At 38.8% G+C, this 25,821-nt stretch overlaps 2 protein-coding genes across 10 annotated transcripts in view; both read right to left on the bottom strand.

Moving 5' to 3' along the window:
- Nucleotides 1–11,239, bottom strand: part of svilb (supervillin b) — a 52,166-nt gene extending 40,927 nt beyond the window's left edge. For 7 of the 8 annotated variants that reach the window (XM_028019416.1, XM_028019412.1, XM_028019414.1 and 4 more), the window contains exon 1: nucleotides 833–1,047. In XM_028019416.1, the coding sequence (XP_027875217.1) occupies nucleotides 833–893 (61 nt within the window). In that variant the 5' untranslated portion in view covers nucleotides 894–1,047. Of the gene's footprint in view, nucleotides 1–832; nucleotides 1,048–10,796 lie in introns of those variants that run through there. The other variant, XM_028019419.1, reaches the window with a different exon arrangement.
- A 4,955-nt stretch (nucleotides 11,240–16,194) lies between these two features.
- Nucleotides 16,195–25,821, bottom strand: part of jcadb (junctional cadherin 5 associated b) — a 12,106-nt gene continuing 2,479 nt past the window's right edge. For both annotated transcript variants that reach the window (XM_028019420.1, XM_028019422.1), the window contains exons 2-3: nucleotides 20,024–23,865; nucleotides 16,195–19,412 (exon numbers count right to left, since the gene is read on the bottom strand). In XM_028019420.1, the coding sequence (XP_027875221.1) occupies nucleotides 19,378–19,412; nucleotides 20,024–23,865 (3,877 nt within the window). In that variant the 3' untranslated portion in view covers nucleotides 16,195–19,377. The remainder of the gene's footprint in view (nucleotides 19,413–20,023; nucleotides 23,866–25,821) is intronic.

Below are 25,821 nucleotides of genomic sequence, written 5' to 3'. Positions count from 1 at the left end.
AAATGAGAGCCTAATTAACGAGATAAGGAGTAAGTGAGGTATCAACACCTGAGGTGGTAGAGTGGATATAGAAACTATAACATTATCACTACTTCTACATATTTTACTCAAAAGTAAAGGTAAAAAGTACCCATCCAAGAAATTACTCAAGTAAGAATAAAAAAGTACTGAGTAACTAATCAAAACATGAATTACTTAATATTTAAATAGCTGTCATCACGGAGACCAAAACAAAAAGTTATGTAGAAATGTTGGTATTTTAAAGAATCAAAATTAAAATAATTCTTATAAATAACAAAATTAAGCAAGAGAAACATTTTTCCAAATCAATTTCTTTCAATATAAGACTTATGAAACTAACAAAAGCAGCAGGTGTGTCTCTGTGTCTGGTGAATTTTTGCTTCAGAATAATTAAAAGAAACAGGGACATTTAGAAATTTTTTTGTCATCAGTTGTTTTTACCATTCTTCAGCTAGATAGCAAAGCCACCAATGACAACGAATAAACAGTTTTCTTCTTATGGTGAATTGTCTCCCCACCATTAGCACATTTAGCAGCGCATACATGAGCATGATTGACAGCACTCAGACCCTCTTCCGCCTCTGATGGGTTGTTTATGACCAAGAGCAGAGTATTTTTGCATACCACAATAGCAGCAGGTGGAGGAGCTCGATTTTTTCACAGATCATTTGTCTCATACCAAAACATGGTGACAGTTTTAGCAAATATGTAAATTATTTAACTTTACCAAACAAAACAAAGCAAACAGAAACCTGGAAAATAACCGTGTCACTCTGCTAAAAGTCAGTGGTTCCTCTTCCTCAGGCCTTACCTTCCCTACACGGCTGCACATGGTTCACATGGAAACTAGAGATCCATGGGTTTCGAAACATCTTTAAAAAGGCGAACCAGAGGACGGCTTGCTCACAGCCGTTTGCTCACAGCGGTGGCAGCGGACAGGTAAAGACAGAGGTGACACACACACACACACGCCCGCAGCATAGAGAGAGACGGACTTAACACAAGCTGCAACCCACACAGACTGGGAGTCACACGAGAATGAGTGCAGGTGTGTGTGCAGAGAGGGAGAGAGAGACAGCACAGCAGGTTGTTAAAGCAGCTCAGAGCCCCTAATCAGATTACAGGCAGAAATTAGCCTTGATGATAAAAACTCTGGAAGGGGATTGGAGGAGGGAGTCAGTGGAGCTGCAGGGGGTGCTGCGGGGTCCAGGGCTACTGGAAATCAGATGGTTGCTTAGTACAAATTCAGGTGGTGCGTCAGCCTGCATGCTATCAGGTTCCCAAGAAATGAGACCACATGTTGCACTGAGACTGTTCCTGTGATGCAGCAGTCAATTAGTAGAAGAGTGGAAACTCCCCTGAGACATTTACGTTTACATCCGGATCGTAATCCCACAGATCCATCAGGAATATAACTTCTCTTACGACAGGGTTTTTATTGATTGTGCTTCTCCTCTTTTCTCACCTGTCGCAACAGCACATGTATGAGATTACATTTTTCAAAAAGTTTAAGCTTTTTTAAAAATATTGCATTTCATATTGTCCCTGTAATTAATCAATAAATCAGTTTATTCTCTTGATTTAACAAATCTGATCATTATTAATTCACAAACACATTGTTTTACTACATTGGAGTATTAGGGCCATGCTAAGAAAATAAAATAATAAAACGACAAGAATAAAGTGATAACATTTTGACTTTATCATGACTTAAATCTATTACTTTATTCTTGAAATATTATGATTTTTTTCCCGTAATATTATCACTTCATTCTTGAAATATTATGGCCTTATTCTCCCATTGTTACAACTTTATTCTCATATTTTTACAACGCTATTATAGTAATATTCCTTTTTTTGTCACACAAATTTATCCTCATAATATTATAACTTTATTCCCATAACTTTTTGGTTTTTTAGTATGGCCTAATATTTCCATCATGCTTTTGCAACGTAGTATACATAACTGAAAGGGGAGCAAGAAGAAAGAAAACTCATATAAGCGTGCTTCTTTCTAAAGAATTATAAAACAAAAATGTATGCATTAATGTAACAATTTTACTGGCAAACAATGCATCATTTGCCTCTTTACTAACTCAAGACTTGTGTATAAGACTTAATATTTTTTTTCTTCTAAAGTGTCTTGAGTTGTGTGTCACTGTTGTTGGTCCTATAAGTTACTCTATGAAAGGTAGAACTGCAAGACAGACAGACACTAATTTAAAATATTTTGATTGAGGAACTCTCTGCTGTTAAACAAAAACAATAATGGAAAAAAAAAACACAGAGGAAAAACAGAAAAGCACATTGATAATCATCAGATAAAGTAAACAGATGTAAGTATATTCTGATGGTACTGACAATAATAATAATTTAAAAAAATCATCAAACTACGATCAGGTTTGGGTAGGAAGAGAGAAAAACCGGGTCCGTTCTTTACCCGGCGGATGACCCGGAAAGAAGCGCTGACAAGACAGTGTGGGAGGAGATTAGAGAGCAAGGCATCGAGGTCAGAGAAGATCAGACTGTTCTGAATGTACCAAGTTAACCCCTGTCAAAGTAAATTCACATAAAAAAAATACATTTGAATGATTAATTATAAGCAATTATTTTTAGATCTGCCCCAAAAAGTCCATAATCTAGCACGTCATCCATATTGTTCTCACTGGGTTCCAAGCATTTCTGCAGCACATCTGAATTCATATATAGATTCCTAGAAATATAATTTCCTCCCTATTCTTTCTAAAACGGATGCAGAATGTGACTGGATTTATTCTGTAAATGGAGGAAAATCTGCAAAAAATATGAGCAAATAACAGGAAAAGTTGACTGTAACATTAGTTTATGGAGTACATAGCACTAAATTAGAATGATTAACAATAAGTATATGCTATGAAAATTTCATGCTACCATGGAGGTTTTCAGATTGGTTCACTGTTTTCCCCGAGACTGAAATTGTCCACAATTGTTTGGTTGTTGCCTCTGGGATACAGTGGCATTTTAGCAAGTTTTTATAATTTAACTAGCAAATGGACCTAATTAAATAAAAACTTTCAACTTATTGTGAATATAAATTTTCTTCAGTGTAAAAAGGTTCAGGAAAATGAGTTTCAAATTTTCTTTGTAGAGCCAAATGAAATGGAAGTGAAAATTAAAACTAAAGCAGCCCTGATTGCAAAACTAAGAATGCAAATGAAATAAATTATAATATCTTCAAAAGACGATATTAAACAAAAATTAATTAAAAACAAAAGGACGCAACCAATTCTAAAGTCCTTACACTGTCTAAGATATTTCTGTTAGTTTATAAATCACTAAACAGCTTAGCACCAAAATACATTAAATATTTGATGTTGTTTCAACTTTCCAGACCGCTCAGGCCTTCTGGTTCTGGTCTGCTCTGCATCCTCGGAACCAAACATGGAGAAACAGCATTCAGTTTTTCTGCTCCTTTAATCTGGAACAAACTTCCAAAAACTGCAAACCTGCTGAAACACTGAGTTCCTTTAAGTCAAGGCTAAAAGCCCAACTGTTTAGAGTTGTATTTGATTCATAATAACTGGAACATTAATCAATATATTTGATATTGATTGAAAGAAGTCAAGTGATGCTCATTGAAAGGTTCAGAGTGAATATAATACACAGTGACAAACCAAAACTAAAAAGCACGTGGCTGTGGCGACTACTGGAAAAAGTCCAAAATCAACTGTAATTCTGAAGGGTGCTGAACTTTGTGGGTCACACTCAATGATCTAAGGAAGTCATGCATGTGTTTGTAAGCATGCTTCATCTTGTGACGGCTACAGGATGTCCTGGGTGTTGGCTTTCATTGACAGGAGAATGACTTGTTTGCACATCCCGTGCTCAGACACTTAAATGTTTGGGATAGTTTCGGTCTTGGAACAGAAACCTACTGGCTATAAGTACAGACTGTGGACCGGGTTGCCAAATCTGCCATTTTTCAGCCCAAGCACAAAGTGAAACACACTCAACTCCAAAAAAAAGAAAATAAAAAAACAGTCCAAATCTTGTTTCATCGACCACATTTATAGATTTGTGACAATTCAAGCCATATTTGGTTTTCCGTTACTATATTATGACGTTGCCCTCAGATTTCTGTTTTCCACTTCAACTACATACTAACAATTAGGGCTGTATGATTATATCAATTCTACAATATTTATCGATTTCCCCCCCTCGGAAAGTATCGATTTTTCAACCGCAAGTATCGATACGTTAAACCATAGGAGCCCATAGGCTTATTCCGTCTTTTTAACATGTCTGATTGGTGACGACGTAGCAGCAAGACTCCGCCTCCCCTAGTCTCACTTTCAACTTGTGCTTAAAGTGCACATTATAAACTACACACCAGTTTTTAAATTGTGTTAATAGGCCAAGTAAAACCAGAGTTATGCTAAAATAAGTAAACCATATTTTTCAGAATGTCAGAGAAATGTCAAAAACCGGCTTTTCCGGTTAGGTGAAAGGGAATGAGCTTCCAAACGTAAAAAACGAAATGCAACATCAGATTCCTTTGTTTTTGGAAATCTCAAATTCTTCAATATGTAACTATGGGCTGTATTTTGTTGCCAAGAAACGAAGTAACCGTGAAAGAGAAGCTGAACGGAGTAGTGGCGCGAACGGAGCGGCGGCAAAAGAAGTGAGATCGCGAAATTAATGCAAAGTTTGTATATCGGAGCGACTAGTGGCATCCACTTCGTAATTTGTTTTTAGCTTAGTGGTTTCTGTTCTGTATATAGAGGATTACCTGAAGAATGAACACCTGCATGCGGTGGCGCTCTGTTTTGAGCTGGAAAACGAAGAGGGGAAACCCGCAGCCGCAGTCTGGGCGCAGTGAGGATTGCCATGATGACGATGGCGGATCGATCATTCTTATTAGCAACTGACAAAGAGTATCAGAGACTGAGAGTATGATGAGATCCTGGCAATCTGAGAGGCAGCTACTCGGAGATCCAAGCAGGGGAATGACGGCGCTGCGCAGCAGCAAGTCGATCACTACGGGGTGAGGCAGTTAGTAGTAAACAGCTTACAGCCACGGCTAACTCTAGGAGCCAAGGTAGAAAAGCCTTTCCCCTATAGTCCAAAAGACTTTTTTTTTACTCCAAAACGCAGCCACAGTATGTCCAAAAGAAAAACATAGGTGCAATTATTTGCATATTGAGAGTCTACAGAGGCTGATAATCTCCTCACTCAGCTCCTGGATCACTGTTGAAACTTTGAGTTTTATATGAATTCCACATGAATTAAATGACAGAAACAAAATTTTCTCACTGCATCTATGATTCATTTTGCATCTATGAGTCTACAGTCTACAATTAAATCAAAGTCTATGGAACTCAAAATGTCTCTAAAATCACTCTGTCCTTCTAAAATCTTTCAGAAAATCGTAAAAGAGCATCGGATTGTATCGTTTGCCAAATATTGTGATATATATTGTATCGTGATCAGAATATCATATATCGTATCGTGAGATTATTGTATCGCTACACCCCTACTAACAATTGGTGAACCAATGACTAATCATAGATTATATCACATTCGGCATATTCTGGATACTTCAAAATAAATTAATGAGATCAGTAAAATAACACAGCATTTTGTTGAAACCTTTGTACTTTCAATGATAACTATTATGGGAAATAAAATGTTCCTCTGAACACTTTCTAAAAACTTGCCAAATGTGGTAAAGCAGCCAAATTTTTAACACCCACCCAAAACTGACTTTTCCAACCATAGGCGTTTAAAAGCAGCCCAATTGGGCAGAAACCCACCCAATCTGGCAACACTCACCATGGAGCTATGAGGTTTGCCTCAAAATACTACAGCTTTAGCTTCAGACGGAACATATGTCGTATAATTGTGGGTAAATCATTAGTATTTCTACTCAAATCAAGAGGTAACCATTAATTTTGCACATTTGAAAAGCAAAAATTAGGGCTGGATGATATAGCTGAAAAACTGATCATGATATAAGCGTTTCATATCAGTCGATATCAATAATTACTGATTAGTTTTTTGTTCCAATTATCTGAAATACGGCAAGATGTTTTGCGTTGTTTTATCCACAGTTTTCTCTTCACTCTGTTGTTTATTTTTAATCAGTTATTAGGCACAGTGGTGAAACCTTAAACTGCTGCTGCGCAAGTTACTCAACAGGTTGTTGCTAGGTAACCAAAGAATGAAGGAAATGTTGCTAGGTAACCAATGAGTTAGTGAGTTTAGCTGCATCTCCCAGAATGCTGTGTGGTTTTGGATCGCTATGTTCTGTGAATATTTTACATTATTGAATAGTGAATGTTCTATCTGATATTGATCATGTATCTATGGCGATATATATTGTTATTAATTTATCGTCCAGCCCTAGCTAAAATCTAATACTCTGAATAAGAGTCTGCTTATCATGTTGTCCTCACAGTCCATTTTAAATTTAGTCACTTGGAAGGCCAGTGTTGTTTACATCCAAGAAGTCTTATGATGTGACACTCTGGTCTGCTTTGGACAACTAAAAAAAAAAAAAAAAAATCAAGGGAAGACAGAGAGTGTTTGGAGGAACGAGTGGGAGTTGTAAGATGGATGACGAGTTTAAAGACAGGGGGAATGCGAAGGAGAGTGGGAAAGAAAACAAGACAGAGACGAAGGCGTGGAGACGGTCCTCTGGTAAACACGGAGCGACCTCTCTCTGAGGCAGCCACTCACAACACATGTTGCCTTATTAGGGACGTCTGCAGGGAGCGCAGGCAGATGAAGGAGAGGTGGAGGGGCAGTTAGTGCAGGAGAGAGGGTGAGTAAAGGCATCACAAACAGGAGACGATGATCCGGACCAAGACGTGGCAAACTGCGCGGGTTCACTCTGTGTTGAGCCTGCATCATCTGCCAGAGTCAGTGGGTTCACCTCCACAGTATTACTCCTGTCATTTTAAATGTCATTTTAAATATTTTAAATGGCATTTAAAATATATCATTTTATATAGTTACAATATATAAAAGGAATTAATAGCAATTTACATGATCAACAACCAGATGTCACCACTAACGTAAACCACGAAGAAGAAGATGACAGGAAGTAGAGGATCATGGCGCAGCATGTCTTCATAATGACTTTTAAACAAACTTATATACATTTCTTATTTAATTGAAATGCTGCAATTTTTCAAGACATTCGCGAAATATTGACAAGGTTTTGTCCACATTTGTCATGGAAATGACAAATGACCTAATACTTGTTTTATGGTCTCTACTTTTACTAACAGGCTAGCAGTGAAGTAATGCTTTAAAAATTGTTGGATATTACAAGATTAGAGAAAGAAAAGCCATTTTTATTGATATTTATTTTTCTATCATCAGAGAGTTGTGTTTTTTACGTTTTGTGATATTTTGGGGATGTTTGCTGTTAGAGTAATTGCCGCTTCTTGAACAAATTAGCTTCATATTTCTCTGCACATCCTATGAGATTACCAAGATGATATTTGCAGAATCAGGTTTTAACACACTGGCACTGATATGCTTGCAGAAATATAAACACATATGAATGAGGAAACTGCAGACTTTGAGACTTTGGGGGTCAAGTGTGAGCCTGACGCTGCACAGCTGGACCTTCATCCTGACTCCTTCCTTAAATATTTACTCTGGAATTCCCTGCTTGGATCCAGATCTGCCTTTCTCTTGTCTGCCAAACATCAACACTCAGTGCAGAAATCTACATGCTCTGCTCTTATATGGACGTTGATGAACACAGAAGCTGGTGCTGAGTTGTGCACAGCAAACGCCCAGAGAAAAACAGAAAGAGAGGAAAAGTAACTTTACTTCATGCCAGGTTGTTTCAAGATTTGTCTGTTCCTTATTAAAACAGATTTGATTTTAGAGTAAATTGTAAAAAATAGTTTTGTCTTTTTGATAAGATTATGGCATTATTCAATGAATATATTCAGTGTTAGAAACACATCCTTTACTATTTCAATGAACCACAAACACCATTCTATTAAAAAATAAATATATTTTGTATGTTAAAACTTTCAGTGCCTTGTTTTATACCAACATTCACATTTCAATATATCTAATTTGTCCAAACAATGTATTTTAAGACCATGAAAATTTTCTTTGTTTGTCCTATCAAATATAATAAAGTAGTATTTGATTTTGTTTCCAATAAGTTTAACTTATGTATGAATAATTATTCACTTATATCCTGTCTGTTTTCATTTTTTTTTTACAACTTGTATTTTTTCATGGCGGTTGGCAAATAACATAAATACTTTCCAGATTCATTATTCACTCCTCCCTGCTGGAGTCTCCTGATAAATGATGCATTGCTTTCCGATTATCAAAACATGACGGTACAGGTCTGTATCGTGTCATATATGCCTCGTATACAAACAAAGAAATTGGGATAATGGTGTTGGACATGGAGAATAAATGAGAAATTGCGTATTTACTACATTTATAATGAAGATAGTAAAAAGATTTACAGTCTAAACATGAAGAAATTACTAAATCGACCAATGATTGATGATATTAGTCTCAGCATACCTTCTGATGTAAAAGCAAACTTATTTTCCAAAAGTCAGCCACACAGAACAAAGCTTATTGTCCAGATTTCCTGTTCTACAAAGCAGATTATGAGTTTAACTAAATCTTACAAGAAAAGCTTGCATTTAATTGTATATGCAGGGCCAGCCAAAAGTTGTACGGTGCCTAAAACAGAATTTAATTTGAGGCCACTATTCCTGTTGACACCATCGCCACCACTAACATCAATACAATACAGATTTGTATTTGTAACAAGGAAGCTTAAAGTGCTTTATCCCACTATAAAGCAAGCAATAAACATTTTGTATTTTGTAGCAATCAACAATTTGCTGAGACATACCTGTATATGTGAAAACACTGAGCTCACACACAAAGAAAAGATTAAACTTGTAGCATCATATTGTAAGCGGTAACAGAACAATCAACCAATGAAGTTTATTCTTTCCACTCTTACAAATGAAACGTACAAATTCCTTAAAATCTTGAATTTTAAATGGGCAGTAATGTGTTTTCCAGACACATAGTGCCATTTGATAGCACAATCAAGTGTTAACTTCAGTTGTAAAAAATGCTATGTACATCAAATATGACTTAAAAGAAATTTTACTTAAGAATTTAACGCCTTGAAATTGGGTCTCTGTCTCTTTAAAAACTTCTACTCTTTCTGAAACTCCGCCTTCAGGGAGTAATCACAACATCTCTCCTTTATTAACCTTTTAACCACATTTTTACTAGTGTTGCACTGAGAAGTAGCCCGTAAACTGATTCAGCAGTTCAGCGCAGCTCCACCAGGTGTTTGCTAATTGCCACTGGCTAGTCTGAAGGAGCTGAACTGCAGCTCCAGGTAGCAGCTGTGTCTCTTACGTGGAATTAGGTCCATCTAGGTGTTTTTCAAAGCTGAATGGAGATTAAAAGGATTTCGCAAATATTCAGGAAAGAATCAAGGCAATGCTCTAATTATGGTTTTGATTAGGGAATAACATTATAACATTATGCAAAGCTAAAAAGAAAAACATTTATATACTATTGTTTCTTTAAACAGCGCTGCACAGTGGCGCAGTTGGTAGCACTGTTGCCTTGCAACAAGGTCCTGGGTTCGATTCCTGGCCTGGGGTCTTTCTGTATGGAGTTTGCATGTTCTCCCTGTGCATGCATGGGTTCTCTCCGGGTTCTCTGGTTTTCTCCCACAGTCAGGTTAATTGGTCTCTCTAAATTATCCCTAGGTGTGTGTGAATGGTTGTTTATCCTGTATGTCTCTGTGTTGCCTTGTGACAGACTGGCGACCTGTCCAGGGTGTACCCTGTCTCTCACCCGGAACGTAGCTGGAGATAGACACCAGCAACCCTCCAGACCCCATTAGGGACAAGGGTGAACAGACAATGGATGGATGTTTCTTTAAACAATTTAAAACCTTTTTAATTGATCTATGCCTAAACCATCTAGTCAAATTTAATAGTAGTTAATAGTTCATTGTCAAAAGAACTCGAGCATTTATGCGATCTGCCTTGATGGTTTGGGGCTCATAGGTTTAAAGAGCATATGTCTGCAGCGCGTGCAGATCTCATGTAAGGGGCATTCAGTGACAGAGAGTCAAGTGTGGAGCCAGCCTGTAAACTTGTCCTCCTGTTTTTGATGGGAAACAGCAGGTGCTACTCAGCAACCAATGACCGAGCAGCGAACAGTCATACGTACACTACAAAAACAAAACTGTGGGGAAATGATGTTGGAACAACATGGAAGGCGAGCACACACACACATGCAAACACACACACCCCGTAAGATCAGCTGCACCCGCATACCGCCAATAGACTATAATCTGCAGCTTGGAATGCTAATACCTCCGTGGTCACTTGAGACACGAGGAGAGGAAAACTCGGTTGGGACACAAAGTTAAACTTAACACAGCTAAAGTTTGCCAACATGTTAGGAGGGACTATAAAATTGCCCACTTACTGATTTCAGTGTAAATTTACAGATTGTATGTTAAGATTTTTTATTCACGTTGTCAAATTCTTGTCTTGTTAAAGTGATTCAAACTTTGTTTTGTCAATTATGCCCATTAGAAAATTGTTCTTTATGACTTGAGTATTTTTCAGATATTAAATGTCTTTTTAAATTTGTAATATTTTCTATAAACATGTGAGAAAAAGATGCAACTGATGATTTGAACTAAATGTTAGGTCACTTTGCATGTGAAAAATTTCAAACAAACAAAAGAAAATACTTACGAGTAGATATTCCTTCAATAATAAAGGGAGTTCATTTGTCCTCAAAACCGAATAGACCCTTAGTTCCTCAGTGGGATGGTGAGGAGTCAGGAGCTGCAGGTGTGAGCAGAAAACCACAAATGAAGAATCCTGGGTCATCCACCATGAAGAAGGTCCAACCACAGCGGCTGACAAATATAGCCTGGGTGCTTTCCCTCCAGCGCTCTGTGGCACCGGGAGAAATAAATCTGTCCAGGAACAGCCAAGCGGAGAAAATGAAGAAGGGAGAGGCAAATGAAACAAACAGGAGCGGGGTTAACAGGAGAGTGCTGAAGTGAAAGAAAAAAAAAAGAAAGATGCTGGAATTAAATCCTCAAACTACTCCAAAAAGTAGAAATAGTTGTCCTGATGTTGCCCCTTCCTGCAGAAGAAGTTTTGTTATCCTGCTCTGATGGCGTTTAGATGGATGTAACACACTTCCAAGAGGTTTGGGCGCGTGTCCCAAAATTGTTGTGGTAACCTCATCCCACAGCAACCATGTATGGAGTGAAGGGAGCAGGCGCAATGGAGGAGCAGCTGCCATAAATAGCCAGGAAGCATCAGACCTCCAGCGCAGGGGGATCGAATCAGCTGCTCAAACCAACACAACTGAGCTCCTGCAGCGCAACGGCAAAACTTTAAAGCTTTCTGCTTTGCATGGTTTTGCAAAAAAAAAAAAAGTGGTTCAATGATGGTTTTTGTTTAGGAGTGGACCACCTAAAGCAGGGGTGACTAACTAATTTTTATTTTGAGTCATATCAAGATCACAAATGTCCTCAAAGGGCCGGTTGTGGCAGAATGTATTGAAAAATTATCCTATAGGAAGATGTGATTTTTGTTTTCAAGAAAAAACAGCAAAACAAATATTCTATTGAGAGAAGGGAACTGGTACAGGGATCACAAAACAATAAATTACAGTTGAATATGCAAGACATTTTGGACAAACGTTCCACTTCTGAATCTTGCGGTTTTCTTTTTTAAGTTTTAAAATCTGTGTAATATATGTTTACCATCCTGGTCCACACTCCATTCTAGTAGATGACAGTCATGTACATGTAAGCGTTGCTTGCTAACTGCCATAAAGAAGAAGAAGTAGAGCAAGCCTCCGACAAACCATATTCATGTCTGAGCAACAAAAAGTGTTGTAATGGCAGAAGCAGTGGAACTCAATGTGTTACCACAGACATTTTTTAAAGTAATTTTTGCCTTATAAGCCAACACTGAGGCAAATACAAAAGGCAATAAAATTCTCCAACCAGTCGTACATCAAGTCTGTAAGGTTATTTGCAGGAAACAACAAGAAATCAATGTTAAAGCCCAAACCTTCCGTAGCCAGAGGAAGAATGAGCAGCACAGTCTCATTGGATGGGAGTGTGAATGCTGTGTTGGATGCAAAAGTTTTGCAGGTACAAAACGGGTGAGTAGTGACTTAAATAATACTGGCTTGTGAAAATCTGCCTTCAGGAAAATGCTTAAAAATAAACAGAAGCATTAAAAGGTGCTTACATGTAAAAGCCGCAGTTACTGCAGCACATTTTTTCATGCCACCATAGAACTACCATTGGAATAAAATCAAGCATAACTACCTTATTGATCTTTGATTTGACTACCAATGTCATGACAAAAAAAATTTACCTTTGTGCAGACGAAGGTTGATTACAGTTACATTCAACTTGACATGAAAAGGCTGCTGGCTTTGATCCATTTCTTGCATTGTTGCAGACTCCTTCAGGTTTTGGAAATGTAATACATTATATTCCGCTGTTAACGATATTGTTAACGATATTGTCCAGATTGCATCCTACTGACAATGTTGGACCATGATTTCCTATTATTTGTCTCAAAATTTCTGTGACCGCAGCGCATTAGCATGTTGAACCCCGTCATGTTGACGGAGATTCAGTTCCTCCGGCTAAGGGGCGTGTTCTTCGGTACAAATAGCTCCAACCCATTGGTCAGCTGCTGACAAACCACCTAGAATGATTGACAGGTGGCATGACGTCAATGGACCTTACCACAGGGGCCGCTTTTCATTGGCTGATGCCCATTCTACGTGGTCACGTGCGTGGCCGTCTCACAAACACACTTAGCTTCCCGTTAGCTAAGTACAGCATAATGGCAGAACTGATACAACTTCTACACCCTGAAGCCTGTCTGCTACACAGTCTTACGTTAGCTAAACAGATCAATATGCAATGTGTCTGTATCTGACATACACTAAAGATTTTATTTTAGCAGAAAAGGCTTTGGACTAAACTGTTACTCCTGTTAGCCACGTTAGCACCAAGTACAGCTAGTCAATCAACCATCGCTGTGTTCAGGGAAGCGCTGATTAATAATTGAGAAATAAATATCAAGCCTGGAAACTTGATATCATAACGGACTGAATGTTGTGTTTTTAACGTAATCTTTGCTCGTCTTGCAGGGCGCAGGCGGTTGCCACGGTAACAGGTGTGCTTAAACTACAAAGAGAGAGAGAGTAAAAAGGTAGGAGTGGTTTTGAGTTGATCACCTGTTCAGGTTATTTTACCTTTGTTTACCTTTGCTGTGGCTCATTACAGCCGCTGTAGTTTCTAAACGTTGGACTAATTACCTCGAACAAATATATTTCATAAAATTTTAACAAACAAATGGCTACTACCGTGGTAATTATGTGAAATTAAATTAATTATATCCCAACTTCAGAAGATTTGCCTTTACCTTTACAGAGCTCTTTGGTTCCTCCTATCAGTCTGTAGCTTCTCATATTGAGGTCAAAGTTCAGATCTACCATAACTGACTGACACCTGCTGGCCTCAGGTTTGCAACCAGCTTGTGACTGAGAAACCAGTAACCTCCTCCCAGATGATGACATGAACTTGTTAGTTCCTCTGTCCATTGTAGTAGCTGATATATTGTGAAAATCCGGTAGAAATGATGCACCAATCAGTCATGTTTACATAGAAACAACGCGCTGCGAGGCTTTGTTTGAGACTTGCAGTCACGTGGGTCGGTTGTGGGCGGAGCTTCTTAAGGTCCATTGACAGGTACTTCTTGAAATTAAAAAAATAATAATGATGTTAAACATTCTTTTGTAATTTGACAGTACACAGATAAATCTACTTTGATGTGATTGTTAAAATGCTATTTTAAACGTTCTACCTATGTGCACGGGTGGGAGTGGGGGGGTTGTATCCCATTACTGTGGCTCAACAATAGTACAAATTTCCTTGTGAAATTTTGTATTTTTAATCAGTGTAAAATTATTACTGACATGATTTTCTCACAATGAAAAATTTTCTGATGGTTACGTCCAGCAGGATAAACACCAAAAAGATCTCAAATAATCTTAAATTTTTCTCACTGGTGGCCTTCACAGTTAAACCCCAAACGGACTCATTTTAAGACGCCCTTAAATGAAGCCGAGCCTTCTACAAACAAAGTGTACCTAATAAAGCAGCCAGTGAGTGTACAGTAACTATCTCTGTACATTACAATTACATAGATCATTATTCGCGGGTGTCTTGACTTTCTTATCGCCTTCGTTGCTCAGAGGAATGATAAAAATAAGGTTTTGACTTCTGTTTATTTGTGTTTTGTCTCCCTCTTATGGCATTACAACAGAACTGCAGTAGATTGCCTACCTTTAAAAGCCACGTACTTATTAAAACATAATCAAGTATTTTTGACTAGCTTCTAGGGCAAATGTCTTAGTTCACTTGAAATAAGACAAAACTAACTTGCAAAAAACTTTTCAGAAAGATACAGGAGTTTGTTTTAAGTGAATAATTCCTTAATATTTGTGAAAAGTGGTAGATTATCAGTGGAGTAGGTACTTTTTACATTAATATTAAAGGATTATTCACTTACAACAAACTCCTATAGCTTGCTAAAAAGTTAGTTGTGAGTTAATTTTGTCTTATTTCAGGCCTAATAAGATATTTTCTTATTAGAAAATAGACAAAAATATTTGCTAATATTTTGTGTTTTAGCAGTGTAACCTTGTGTTTTCAGGAGTACATTTCTCATTTCTAATTTCTCTGTTATGTAGTATTTGTTAAACGGTTATGTTTGTATTCAATTTGGATGAGGAGGAAATTTTCAAAAATAATAAGACAAACTGAAAAGTATTTTTTTTAAAGGGGGATGAGTCTTTATTGTCTTTTATGCCAAGTTATTGACTCTCATCTCTGTTGCTAGGCAATGATTTTGCTGTGAGTTTTGGATATGAAGGAGTGGATGTTAATGAGGTCTGCAGAACAAAAGCTCATTCTTTCAGACTGAGAAGACAATTGCAAAAAAAAAGAAGGAGAGAGACAAATATGGAGGCAGGAGGAATTGTGTGACCCCTGGAATGACCTGGTTTTACAATAATCTTGAATATTAGAAGTTTATCAATTTATATCATCCTTGACATAATCGCACTGAGTGCTACAATGTCAACATTTCTGCCAAAATGTCTGAAAGTCTTTTTCTGAAATAGAATAAGGTTGAAATAATCCATGAGAGTGTGGATTATGTATATAAGAATAAGTTTCAACGTCATAAATATTAGTGGAAAAGGTCAACTAATCTATCATATGTAAAAAAAAAAAAATTTTAAAGCCAAAGATTCACAGTTTTTGCACATTTTACTGTCAGTTTGTAGTTTAAAAAGTTGGAATATTTACAGAAATAACAGAAAACTGGGGGTAGCAGAGCTAGTGTAATTCAAAAATCTCAGTGCAGGTAGAACATCAGAAACAGGTCAAGAAACTGGGGCACATCCTGGAATAAAGCTTGAAAGGACAGCAGCTTGTGCCAGGTGTTTTAGCCTTTGATCCAGCAGATATTAGGCGGGGGGATCATTTGTCAGGTTTTATTTAGATACTTTTTGCCTAATATCAGAATGAAGGCCAGAAATAAACAAAATATTTCATGAAATGTATTCAAAAGGCAAATCAGAACTCCAAATGATGAAAAACAGATTTTGAATATTCCACAGAAAGACACATCCTGCACAGTGATGCAATGTGAAAGAAACATTGCAAGGTAGTGGAAACAGTCCTTCCCACAAAATATGACAAAACCTGTTAAGGTGCAAAAACTTCTCACCTAGGGAAAGGTTAGTCTGATTTTTTTTAACCTTTGTCATGTAAACTGATCATTTAAAAACTTCATTGTGCATTTGCACAAATTATTCCCATCTGACATAAACATTTAGTTGATGATCTGAAACATTTAAATGTGACAAATACTTTTTCAAACACATAAGTTGAAATATTTGGCACTGTGGAAAAAGAACCCCCCCCAAACAAATAGTAAAAAGCCCCAAATTAATGTTAAACTTATGCCCAGGATGAGTGTGTGCAAACTTTTGATTCAAACTATACAAAGCAAAAATTAACCACAAACAAAAAAGTTTCATGCAAAGAGTTTATTTATGAATCAGACTGCAGTATCATACAACAGTAGCACAATCGTATGACTATGGATTATGCTTGTATTTATAGATACAAAGATAAAGGCATGTCTTAAAGGAACAAAGGAAAATGAATGAGCTCTGTTTTGATTTACTCTAAAAATAGCTTTTAAATACTTGGCATAGTTTTGTAAATGAAATTATGAAACATGATGTCTTGCCCACCGGTTTCACTATTAAGAGTACCAAATGCAAATATACTTTTATGAAAAACATTTTTTTTTCTCCACTCTCTTGCATTCCATGCAAGGAAGAAAAAAAGATGTCGGTGAGTACAAAAAGCACTTAAATCTCATATGAAAATAGAAAATATTACAAGTGTGCATAATTACTTCATGTCTGCACATAACCTGCAGTACAAAACGTCAAATGACACTATGTTCAAGTGTACCTGACATGCCAATTGGAGAGAGGGTGTATGTAGACAAATAATTAAAATGTTGTTTGGGGCAGTTTTAGCATCCGACCAAAGCAAAGGCCTATCAGTGTCCGAAATGAATCAAAGATGAATTATGTTAGTAGATATAGGTGAGCCAGCTTGTCCTCCCTGGTATACTGAATATAAACTTCAAGCAATATATTTTATCCTGAACCTTTTTAAAGTTAAACTCTCAGTTTTATTTGGGTTTCACAGTTTTGATTCTATGATGTGGTTAAAAGCGTCCGAAGAGCAGAAGTGCTCACAATGCTACTTTACTGCTCCAGTCAGAGGAGCGGCAGGTCAGTGAGTCATTTTGTAAAAAAAACAAAAAAAAAAACATTTTAAATTAAAATCTACGGCGTGAACAGTGCTTAGTACGTTAATATTTGGCATTTCTCTGGAGTACAATGTAATGCACACGTAATAAGGCGACATGAGCGGTCCAAATTTACAAGAAATGGTCCAAATACCAAGACAAGGTTCTGAGTTGATCCAATGCTACAGCTGTAAAATGCTACATAACGATTAGGTGTTAACAGATGAGTGATTTAAACTACAGTTCTGGTGATAATAGAGTCACAACAGTGCAATAGTGCTGATGTAGAAAAACCACATAACTGCAAATTTACTTTTGATCAAAATTGGTCTAAAATCCTAAATATGGCAGAATTTCAGCCTGCACGTTTTGCAGATATGCGGCCTAAAGTAGCATATTGCATTGTATCCTGTAGTGCAATAGATGCCGGTGATAGCAGAACATTTTCACACTAAAAGAAAACACCGTGTGATGGGAGGAACAATGAAAGAAAGACAGAGTACTTAGGAAATAGAGGGAAATAAGGACGGGTGGGGAGGGGGAGAAGAAACAAAAGAAATCCAAATTTTATTTCTTAACATGTTTTGAGGAGCGACAACGCAACAGTACATGAATCGGAAGACATACAAAGACAAAGATATAAAGACACAGGGCATGTTTGACCACCAACGTAGGAAATACAACTTTGATGGGATAATGAGTCAAATATCACAAAGAGCGTCCAACATTGACTTTGTTAGCGTATGAAAAAACACTATCAAATCTTAAATAATGGCACAATCAGAAAGTTTCTGTCCTGTTAAACCTTGCAGTGATGAACCTTATCACTCACTGAATCCAAATCGTGTGATCAAGGCACACAACAGGGTCATCCTTCTGAAATGATAGGTTTTCTTTTTAAAGCACTAGAAAATTACATATATTCTCAATATGATACTATACATAGATATGACAGTTTTAGCTTGATATCAGCGCGGAGAAATAAAATTTCATGGTTAAATACAAAATTTATCTTAAAATATTTAAAATATACTTTATTTTGTACAATTATGCAAACCGATTACCAAGTTGATGATTAAAAAAAATAAATATTCAGTGAAATGTTGTTTCACAGATGTATGAAGATAGATATATATCATGAAGAAAAGCACCCACCCTATGTTAAGCGCCCATATACCCTGACATGACTCCATTTCCCTGTAATATGATCTGGATGACGTGTTCACATTAAAACTTCTGACGATGGTTCCTACAGGTAGCTCCACTACACCACTGGGCTGTTAATACAACAATATTGCTCTATATATCTTTTTTTCCACTTTTCCTTGTTTTTGTTTTTTGTTTTGTTTTTTGTTTTTTTGCTCTAAATCCCTACGTTCACTTCTAATGTTTTCCGAAATCACCAACTCTATCTGTGCCTTTATTGCTTCCTGAAATTACCTGGAAATTTGAACTTTACACTGAATTGATCAGGTTGAATTTAAAGACTTCCCCTGATCCGACCAGGATTTACAAAGGTGGTTAAGAAAGGCAACTCTTCCTGTCCCGCGTAGAACCAATGTGACAAATATTTGGACAACTGATCCTTCATGTCATGTAATGTAGAGTAACTCTTCACTGAAGAGATCTATGGGTTAAGGTTGCAGTGTGTAGAAAAGCAATGAGAGCGGGCATAATGTCTTTAAATCTTAAAAAAAAAAACGAAGAAAGGCGCATTTATCTCTTCTGAAAAGCAAAACAGTTCTTGAGCCAAAGACAGTGATGTCCAGTTCTAAAAACAGCTGTCACCTGACCACAATCTTAGTTTATTTTGGTGTAGTTTAAATGCAACAGAAAGAGGTTTGAGAAAATAACCCTTCTACGTCTATGTTGGCTTTAACATAAACACTTACATTCATATCCTTAAACTGCTCCCCGGTAAACAAAAACCTTTGTTCAGAATGCGAAAAGTCTTTTTCACTAGTCGCACTTTAGAAGCTCTGGTATGCATGACAGAATTGCATAATGTTTGCTAATGAGAAAAGCATCGAGAGAGGATAGAATAGAAAAGGACAAGCCGCTACGAGAAGACTAACTAGTAGAAACGCTATAGGAGGATGGGGTTGAGAGTGGAGGGCAGATGGGGAGGTGGGAAGTCAGCTTAGGAAGGCTGGGGAGGGATCTGGAGTGGAAGTTGCCCCGCAGGTGTGCAGGGCACCTCCCTTTGGCAGTGGAACAGCACTCATAGTAGTCAATGCAGCGCCGGAGGTGAAGGTGTACACAATGCTCTTGTCGGACAAGAAGGCCATTTCAGTGTTGAGATGAGATGAAGGCATTCTAGTAGGCAGCCAGGTCACAGTGTTGGAGCTAAAAACCTCAGATGGAAACGATGGACGCAGTTTTTTTCCTACTTTGTCCCCTCTCGGCTGGGATCAGGGGTTTCTGGGAGTTAGAGGAAGGAGGAGAAATATGTATTTACTCACTCAAATTACGCTGCAAAAACATAAAAGCTTACCAAGTATTTAGGCCTAGTTTCTAGTGCAAATATTGTAGTACACTTGAAATAAAAACAAACTAACGTACAAGTAACTTTTCAGCAAGAAGTAGGAAGTAGCACTTTTTCATTAGTATTAAGCCATTATTGACTTAAAACAAGTCCTGTATTTGTTGGATAGTTACTTATAAGTTAGTTTTGTCTTATTTCTAGTGAATTAAGATGTTTGCACTAGAATCTAGACCAAAAATATTTTTTAAAATCAAAAATTACTTAATAGTGATGAAAAAGTACTAGTTTCACTGGCAGATTATTTAACTTATAATGAGATATTTTTCCCTTAAGTAAAATAACCTGCCAGTGGAACTAGAACCTTTTCATCAATATAAACATTACTTATAAATTAGTTTTGTCATATTTCAAGTGAACTAAGATATTTGCACTAGAATATAGACCAAAAATGCTTGATAAGATTTTGTGTTTTTGCAGTGTATCACAATTTACGAATGGGTATTTATGTGGGTATTTATAAGTCACTTAGAGCTATTTTTATTCTCACCTGAGAGAGATGATTTCTGTCCATCTTGCAACACTGACTCCTCAGCTCCCTGCTCTGAATGTGTGACCTCTTGATTGTTCTCCTTGCCCTCCTGTGGTACTCGGTGGAGCTCCTCCCCGTGGTCTTCCTTGCCCTCTCCTTCTGCTTCCCCCTCCCCAGAGTCAGTACTCCGGATGCTCAGGCGTCTCACCCGACATATAACATCCACCTCCCTCATCCTAGCAAGTCTTTCAACCGGCACATGACCTGGAGAAATAGCCAGTTTGTTCTGCAATGCTTCAATTCGCTGGGAGGGGCCCTTGGTCCGCCTCTCCCCCTCCAAGCTTAGTGATAATCTACGGTCTAGGTTTGGAGGAACTGAAAGTGGCAGTCTATCTGGCGGAAACTCAGGTAACCCTGGATGGTCCCGCCCCAGGTGACTTCGTAGACCAATGCGAAGTTCTGGGACAGACACTGACTTTTTCTCTTGCGCCTTCTTTTCTCTAGGCAATGTATTGTTTTGTCTCTCACCTTTCACCACCATTTTCTTTTTGACTTCAGGTGTTTTTCCTGAAATAGCTTTCTCTTTCTCTTCTTTTAACTCTACTTTTGTAGCTACAATTTCATTAGCATGCTGTTCCTCAGTCACTTGTAAGTCTGCAGGCGGATCAGTTTGTAACACTGCAGATGCAGAGGAAGGATCATCATTAGCTTCATTTTCTGGTTTGCCCTCAGCAGGATCAACTGTGCCTGAGTTTTCTGCCTGAGCATCTCCACCTTTCTCACCAGCATTAGCGTCTTGCGTCACTGACTGCTGCTCCAGTGCTTCAGGATTAAGGTCAGTCCCTGGCTGATTGGAACTCAAGTCTTTTGGCTCCTCAATGTTTGAGTCCTTTCCTGGACTTTCTAAGGTAGAACATTGTGGTGGGCTGCCATTTTGATTTGCAGAGCTGTCTGAGCTGTTCTCCTCATGAAGTGGAGGCAACGGACCCTGTCTCATTTGATTCTCAAGCTCTCTTTTACAAATAGGGCATTCCTCTTCAGATTCGCCACTGAGAGGCTCTGTGTCATTAGGTCTCGATTGACCAGTGGACACTCTGTTTCCATCTGCAGAGTCTTTAGATTGACGTAAAGTCTGACATATGTCCTCATAATCTGGAGGACTGGTAAGCGTAGAGGCATCTTGCATGGGCTGCCTATCCGCCCACGGCACCTCCGCTGCAGTGTTGTGCGTCATTGGACTGAAGTCACAAAGTGGCGTCTCGATAGGCTCATCAGGCAGGTCTAGCTTAACTGTCCTGCCATCATTGCTCCGTCTTCGGGAAAGATGTGCAACAACCCTGTATTCTCTGAATCCTGTCTCCCGGGGTGGGACTGGGAGTTCCTCTCTAAGCTGTTTGCTGAACGTTACCGACTTTGTTGCAGGTCTAGAGAAGGCGCTCTTCACTTCTCGGTATTCTGGGTCAACAGACCAGCTAACTGCACTGCGTCTAAGGCTGCTGGGCTTGTTGAGAGGTTCTGATGTCAGTCGGATTTTAATACGCTCTGGAATTTGAACCGAACCATTTGGGACTTTATTGCTGGCAGTGCCAAGCTCTAAGATGTCTTTGTAGGCCTCATTGAGATCCTCTATGCACTTGTCAACACTTTGCTGTTTGCTGATCTGCTGCTGTTGTTGATCTTGGATTTCTTTTTTCATGCTCTCCAGCTCTTTGACAGCATCCCACGGTCGCTGCGTGGTGGGCTTTATCAAGAACTGTTCACTGCTCGCTGCTGGTTTGGCCTCCTCCACATTTCCTGAGGGTGGGACTGCTGGCTGCTGAGCTGTGCTCTTGTTCAGCTGGCTGGAGAAGGTGGAGGTCAGAGAGAAGGCGCTGTTGCTTGACAGCTTCAGGCTCTTAACTCCCTTTATAGGAAAACTGAAGGCAGTGCCTACTACAGCACTGCTGTCGGGTGCAACGTCAGTGCCAGAAGGAACGGGTTCTTGTTGTGCTTCCTTGTTTTCAGGGGCAGGTTTTCGAGCCTCCGGGCTTGTCTGTGTCTCCTGATCTCGATACTGGTTTGCAGGCCAAGTTCCTGATAACTTCAACTCTTTATAAGGATTGATCTTAGGGGGTCTACATGGTAATTTCTTAAACATTTTGCTGCTCGCCCTACTACTTGTTTTGCTGCTTGCGAAGCTACCAGTTAGAGCCTGCAGCTCCGCTTCGGCTGAGGATGTGCTTTGGAGACTTTGGTTTGTTAGGTGGCCGGTTTTGTTGTCACTAGGACTGCCTGCTGGGTCCGGAGATTTTTCATTGTTGTTATTCTGATCACGGATCGTCCCGGTGAGCTGCGGAGTAACGGGTACAGACACTAAACAAAAAATGGTTTCACTTAGTCTCTTTTTCAGATTTTTTGTTTTTTCTTTCTCCGGCGGTTCATGCTGTTCTACTTTTTTAGCCTCTGTCACAGTTTCAGATGCACCCTGGTCAGCCGGTTTACATGGGGGAGGTGGTGGTTTGCCAAGAAAAGATGAAGGAAAAATAATCGGACGACTTTGTTCAGGACCTACACTTTCACTCTTTTTGATACCCCTGTTGCACCATCGATTACTACTCTCGTTGTCACTTGGAGCGGTTTTGTTGGCTTCAGTATTGGGAGCTGGCCCCTGCTGGGGAGGAAAGGCACTATCATGTGTAGATTGTCCTAGAGTCTTAGCGAACTGAATCTCTTTGTTGATGTTACGGAGCTTATCTAGGTCGGTGAGAGAATGTCCGCCAGGCCCTCCTGAGATTTGTTTCACTCTTGGGTCTTCAATGGATAACTGCCGAGCCTGAACCGGTTGTTCATCAGGCCCAGGTTGTACCAGTTTTCGATAGGACGCACTGCGTTCTCCATAATGTCCCACCCATGAGCTGCTTCCCTGTCTGGAGAGCCATCTTCCAGGATCTGAGCTGGGCATCTGCAAAGCTTCTGCCCTCCATCTTAAGTTTATCATTTCATTGCGATTGACTGAAACCGCTCTTGGAGGTGGGGCTCTTTTATACGACGGAGGTGGGATGTAGCCAGGAGGCTCCATTCCAGTGATGGCAGAGTGTTGTGCGTAATAGTCTTGTCTCAGATCCCCACTCCTTGGATAATAGATAGATCTGTCTTTTTGTTTGGCACCCTGGTCTATAGCAAGCATTTCTGCGCTACCCCTTGTCTGCTGGTGTATCTCGTATGAAGGAGGTTTTAAAGGCCTGCTAAACCTGGGCTTTGGTAAAAGTGCAACATGGCTGCTTGGACCAACATTCCTACCCCAACCATTTCTGCCACCACCATAAACATACCTACTATAGGGCCCGGAGAAAACAGTGCTATTAAACCTTTGCCTATCAGGTAGGCTTGGTCTTGATAGTATGAGATCTCTACAGTCTGTTCTGTCAGGAGACAAAACTCTGGGGAGTGACTGAGACTTTGCTTTAGTTCTAGGATGAAAAAAACCCTCAGGTGTCCTTAGACGGTACTGGTCCTTAGCCCATCGTTCCCCATCGCCATCTGACAGTTGCCTTCCCATTCCCACAGCAGGCTTCCACTCCTCTGTCCCGAGGCTTTGGCACTTCCTCTCCCCGGTTACCCTTAGCTGACCAGGGCCTGCATCCGGGTCCCTTAGCCAGGAAATTTCCTCCCACAACTGCTGTGCTTGCCTCTCAGCCCGGTATTCCTCTGCTGTGATCAGGGCCTGCGGCCTCCATGCCCCAGCAGAGGCCCTCAGCTCCCTGCCATCAGCGTAGTCCAGAAGGATGCTGAAGTCCTGGCCTCGCCTCCTCCAATAGGAGATATCCCGCTCGTCATGGCTTAGCGGCTCTGAATAAGTCAAACTAGGAACATCATAGAACCTGTAAATACAAACAAAGTACAGAGGGAGAGTCAAGAGGACTGAATCCTGAATGACTTTGTTAGTTTATATGATTTTTTTCCCTGGACTCCAGGAAAACTGGCTTGTAAATCTCAGTAAAAATAGAAATGGATAAGATTCATTACATTTAAAGCTATAGCATGTAATTTAAATTAAAAAAAAATTCCCACATGTCGTGGCAGTATATTATGAGGCAGATAATCTGTGAAAAGATTAAACTTGTCCACTTTCTCCCTGAGCTGCTGTCATCTGAAGAAATGCACTGCTTCTGGTTAAAAACAACCAATCGGAGTCAAGAGAAGGATCTTCTGCTATCAGAAAGAATCTGTAGCATAGCACAAGCATGACTGACAGCACTAAGACCCGCCTCCTGGCTCTGATTGGTTGTTTCTAGTTGGCACTGAGAACACTGAAAGACAGAGGAGCTTCATTTTTTCACAGATTATTTGTCTCATACTATGTTGTCATGACATAGTATGAGACAAATACATAAAAAAATATTATTCATAAGTTACATACTGCAGCTTTAAATATAAAAAATGACATGTCCATCCATGTCAGTCGAGAGGAAGCGTTTTGGCTTCAGCATTACTTGCTTTCCAACACAACTTAATCAAGAAGAGGCAGTTCATATGAGATAGAACTGCTCAAGTCAGCAGTTTCAAAGTCCCTTGAAGACATCATGAAATTATGATGCTACTGCAAAACGATCTGCATATTAAATTGTGCTGACCTTATCTTGGAAAATGGTCATCTGGCCAGCGACTGTGGCTTTTAAAATCACTGCGAAACTATCCCATTACCTGATCTGATGTAAAAGCAAATCTCCCTTTATCCCTCTGTTTGTTTTATCTCAGACCTCACTCTGCAAAATGAATCCCTGCGCCTTCAAGAAATGCATGATATAGGGATCGTTTGTGTGTGCTATGAAACAACATAAAAATTAAGTTTCTGCTTCTAAGCTGTTAATCCTGCAAGAGATGCATTTGGAGAAACTGAAAAGATGTTTTCTTTTTGATTTAAACATCATAAAGTATCAAAACCTTTCCTGTAAACTTATGAAATGTCCAATAAATAACATTTTACACTTATTGTCACTCATGGTGACAATATGAATGCTGTTTGTGAGGCAAGCATAATCTCAAGTTAGAGAAAATTGTTTATTGTCATTATTAAAAAAATATTAGCTTATGCACTCATATCTTCAGCTCTTTTTACAGGTTTTCTACAAGATTTAGATCTGAAGAGCAAGAGGGCAGTGGGAAAAAAGTTGATTTTGTGTCTTATGAACCATTTCTGTCTTGATTTGATCATATGTTTTCAATCGTTGCGTACTGGCAACTCTTTTTCAGTCTTCTGGTAGATGTCAAAGCAATTTTATTTCCAAATTTTCTATGTAACCGGTAACAAGCACTGGCAGCAGTTAGTTTGTGATGGTAGGACAGATGTTTCAGTTTCAGGTCAGTTACTAAATTCTTGAAACTATTCCCTGATTTTGAATTAAGCCGAAACATGTTCATACCTCTGGGTGATTAAAATTCAAAATATCTATCTATCTTTCAATCGAGAAATTTAGATTTCCTAATAGATACCTTTCAAAAGTCAATAAAATAACTGTTATGAAATATTTGTTCAGTTTTATTTAAATGATTAAAAATTGGCTTGCTAAAAATTATTTCTACCCTTTCCGATAATAACGGGAAAGGTCTTTTTAGGTAACGCAAACTTTCTTATCACTAGCTTTTTTATTATTATTTCACTTTTTTGATGAAGGCCTCCTTGCCATCACCCTAATCTCAACAGGACTCAAAGTGCTGTTGAGATTAGGGTGATGGCACCCTAATCTGTCACGTTTTCCAGAAGTGATGAATGAATTATATACTTCAAAAAATTCCCAACAAAGTAAAATTAGTCATACATTAAAATGCTTCAATTA

This window comes from Xiphophorus couchianus, chromosome 6 (assembly GCF_001444195.1).
Source record: "Xiphophorus couchianus chromosome 6, X_couchianus-1.0, whole genome shotgun sequence".
NCBI lineage: Eukaryota > Metazoa > Chordata > Actinopteri > Cyprinodontiformes > Poeciliidae > Xiphophorus > Xiphophorus couchianus.
The sequence above is the reverse complement of the archived record's forward strand: the minus strand, read 5'-3'. Positions and strand labels throughout refer to the sequence as shown.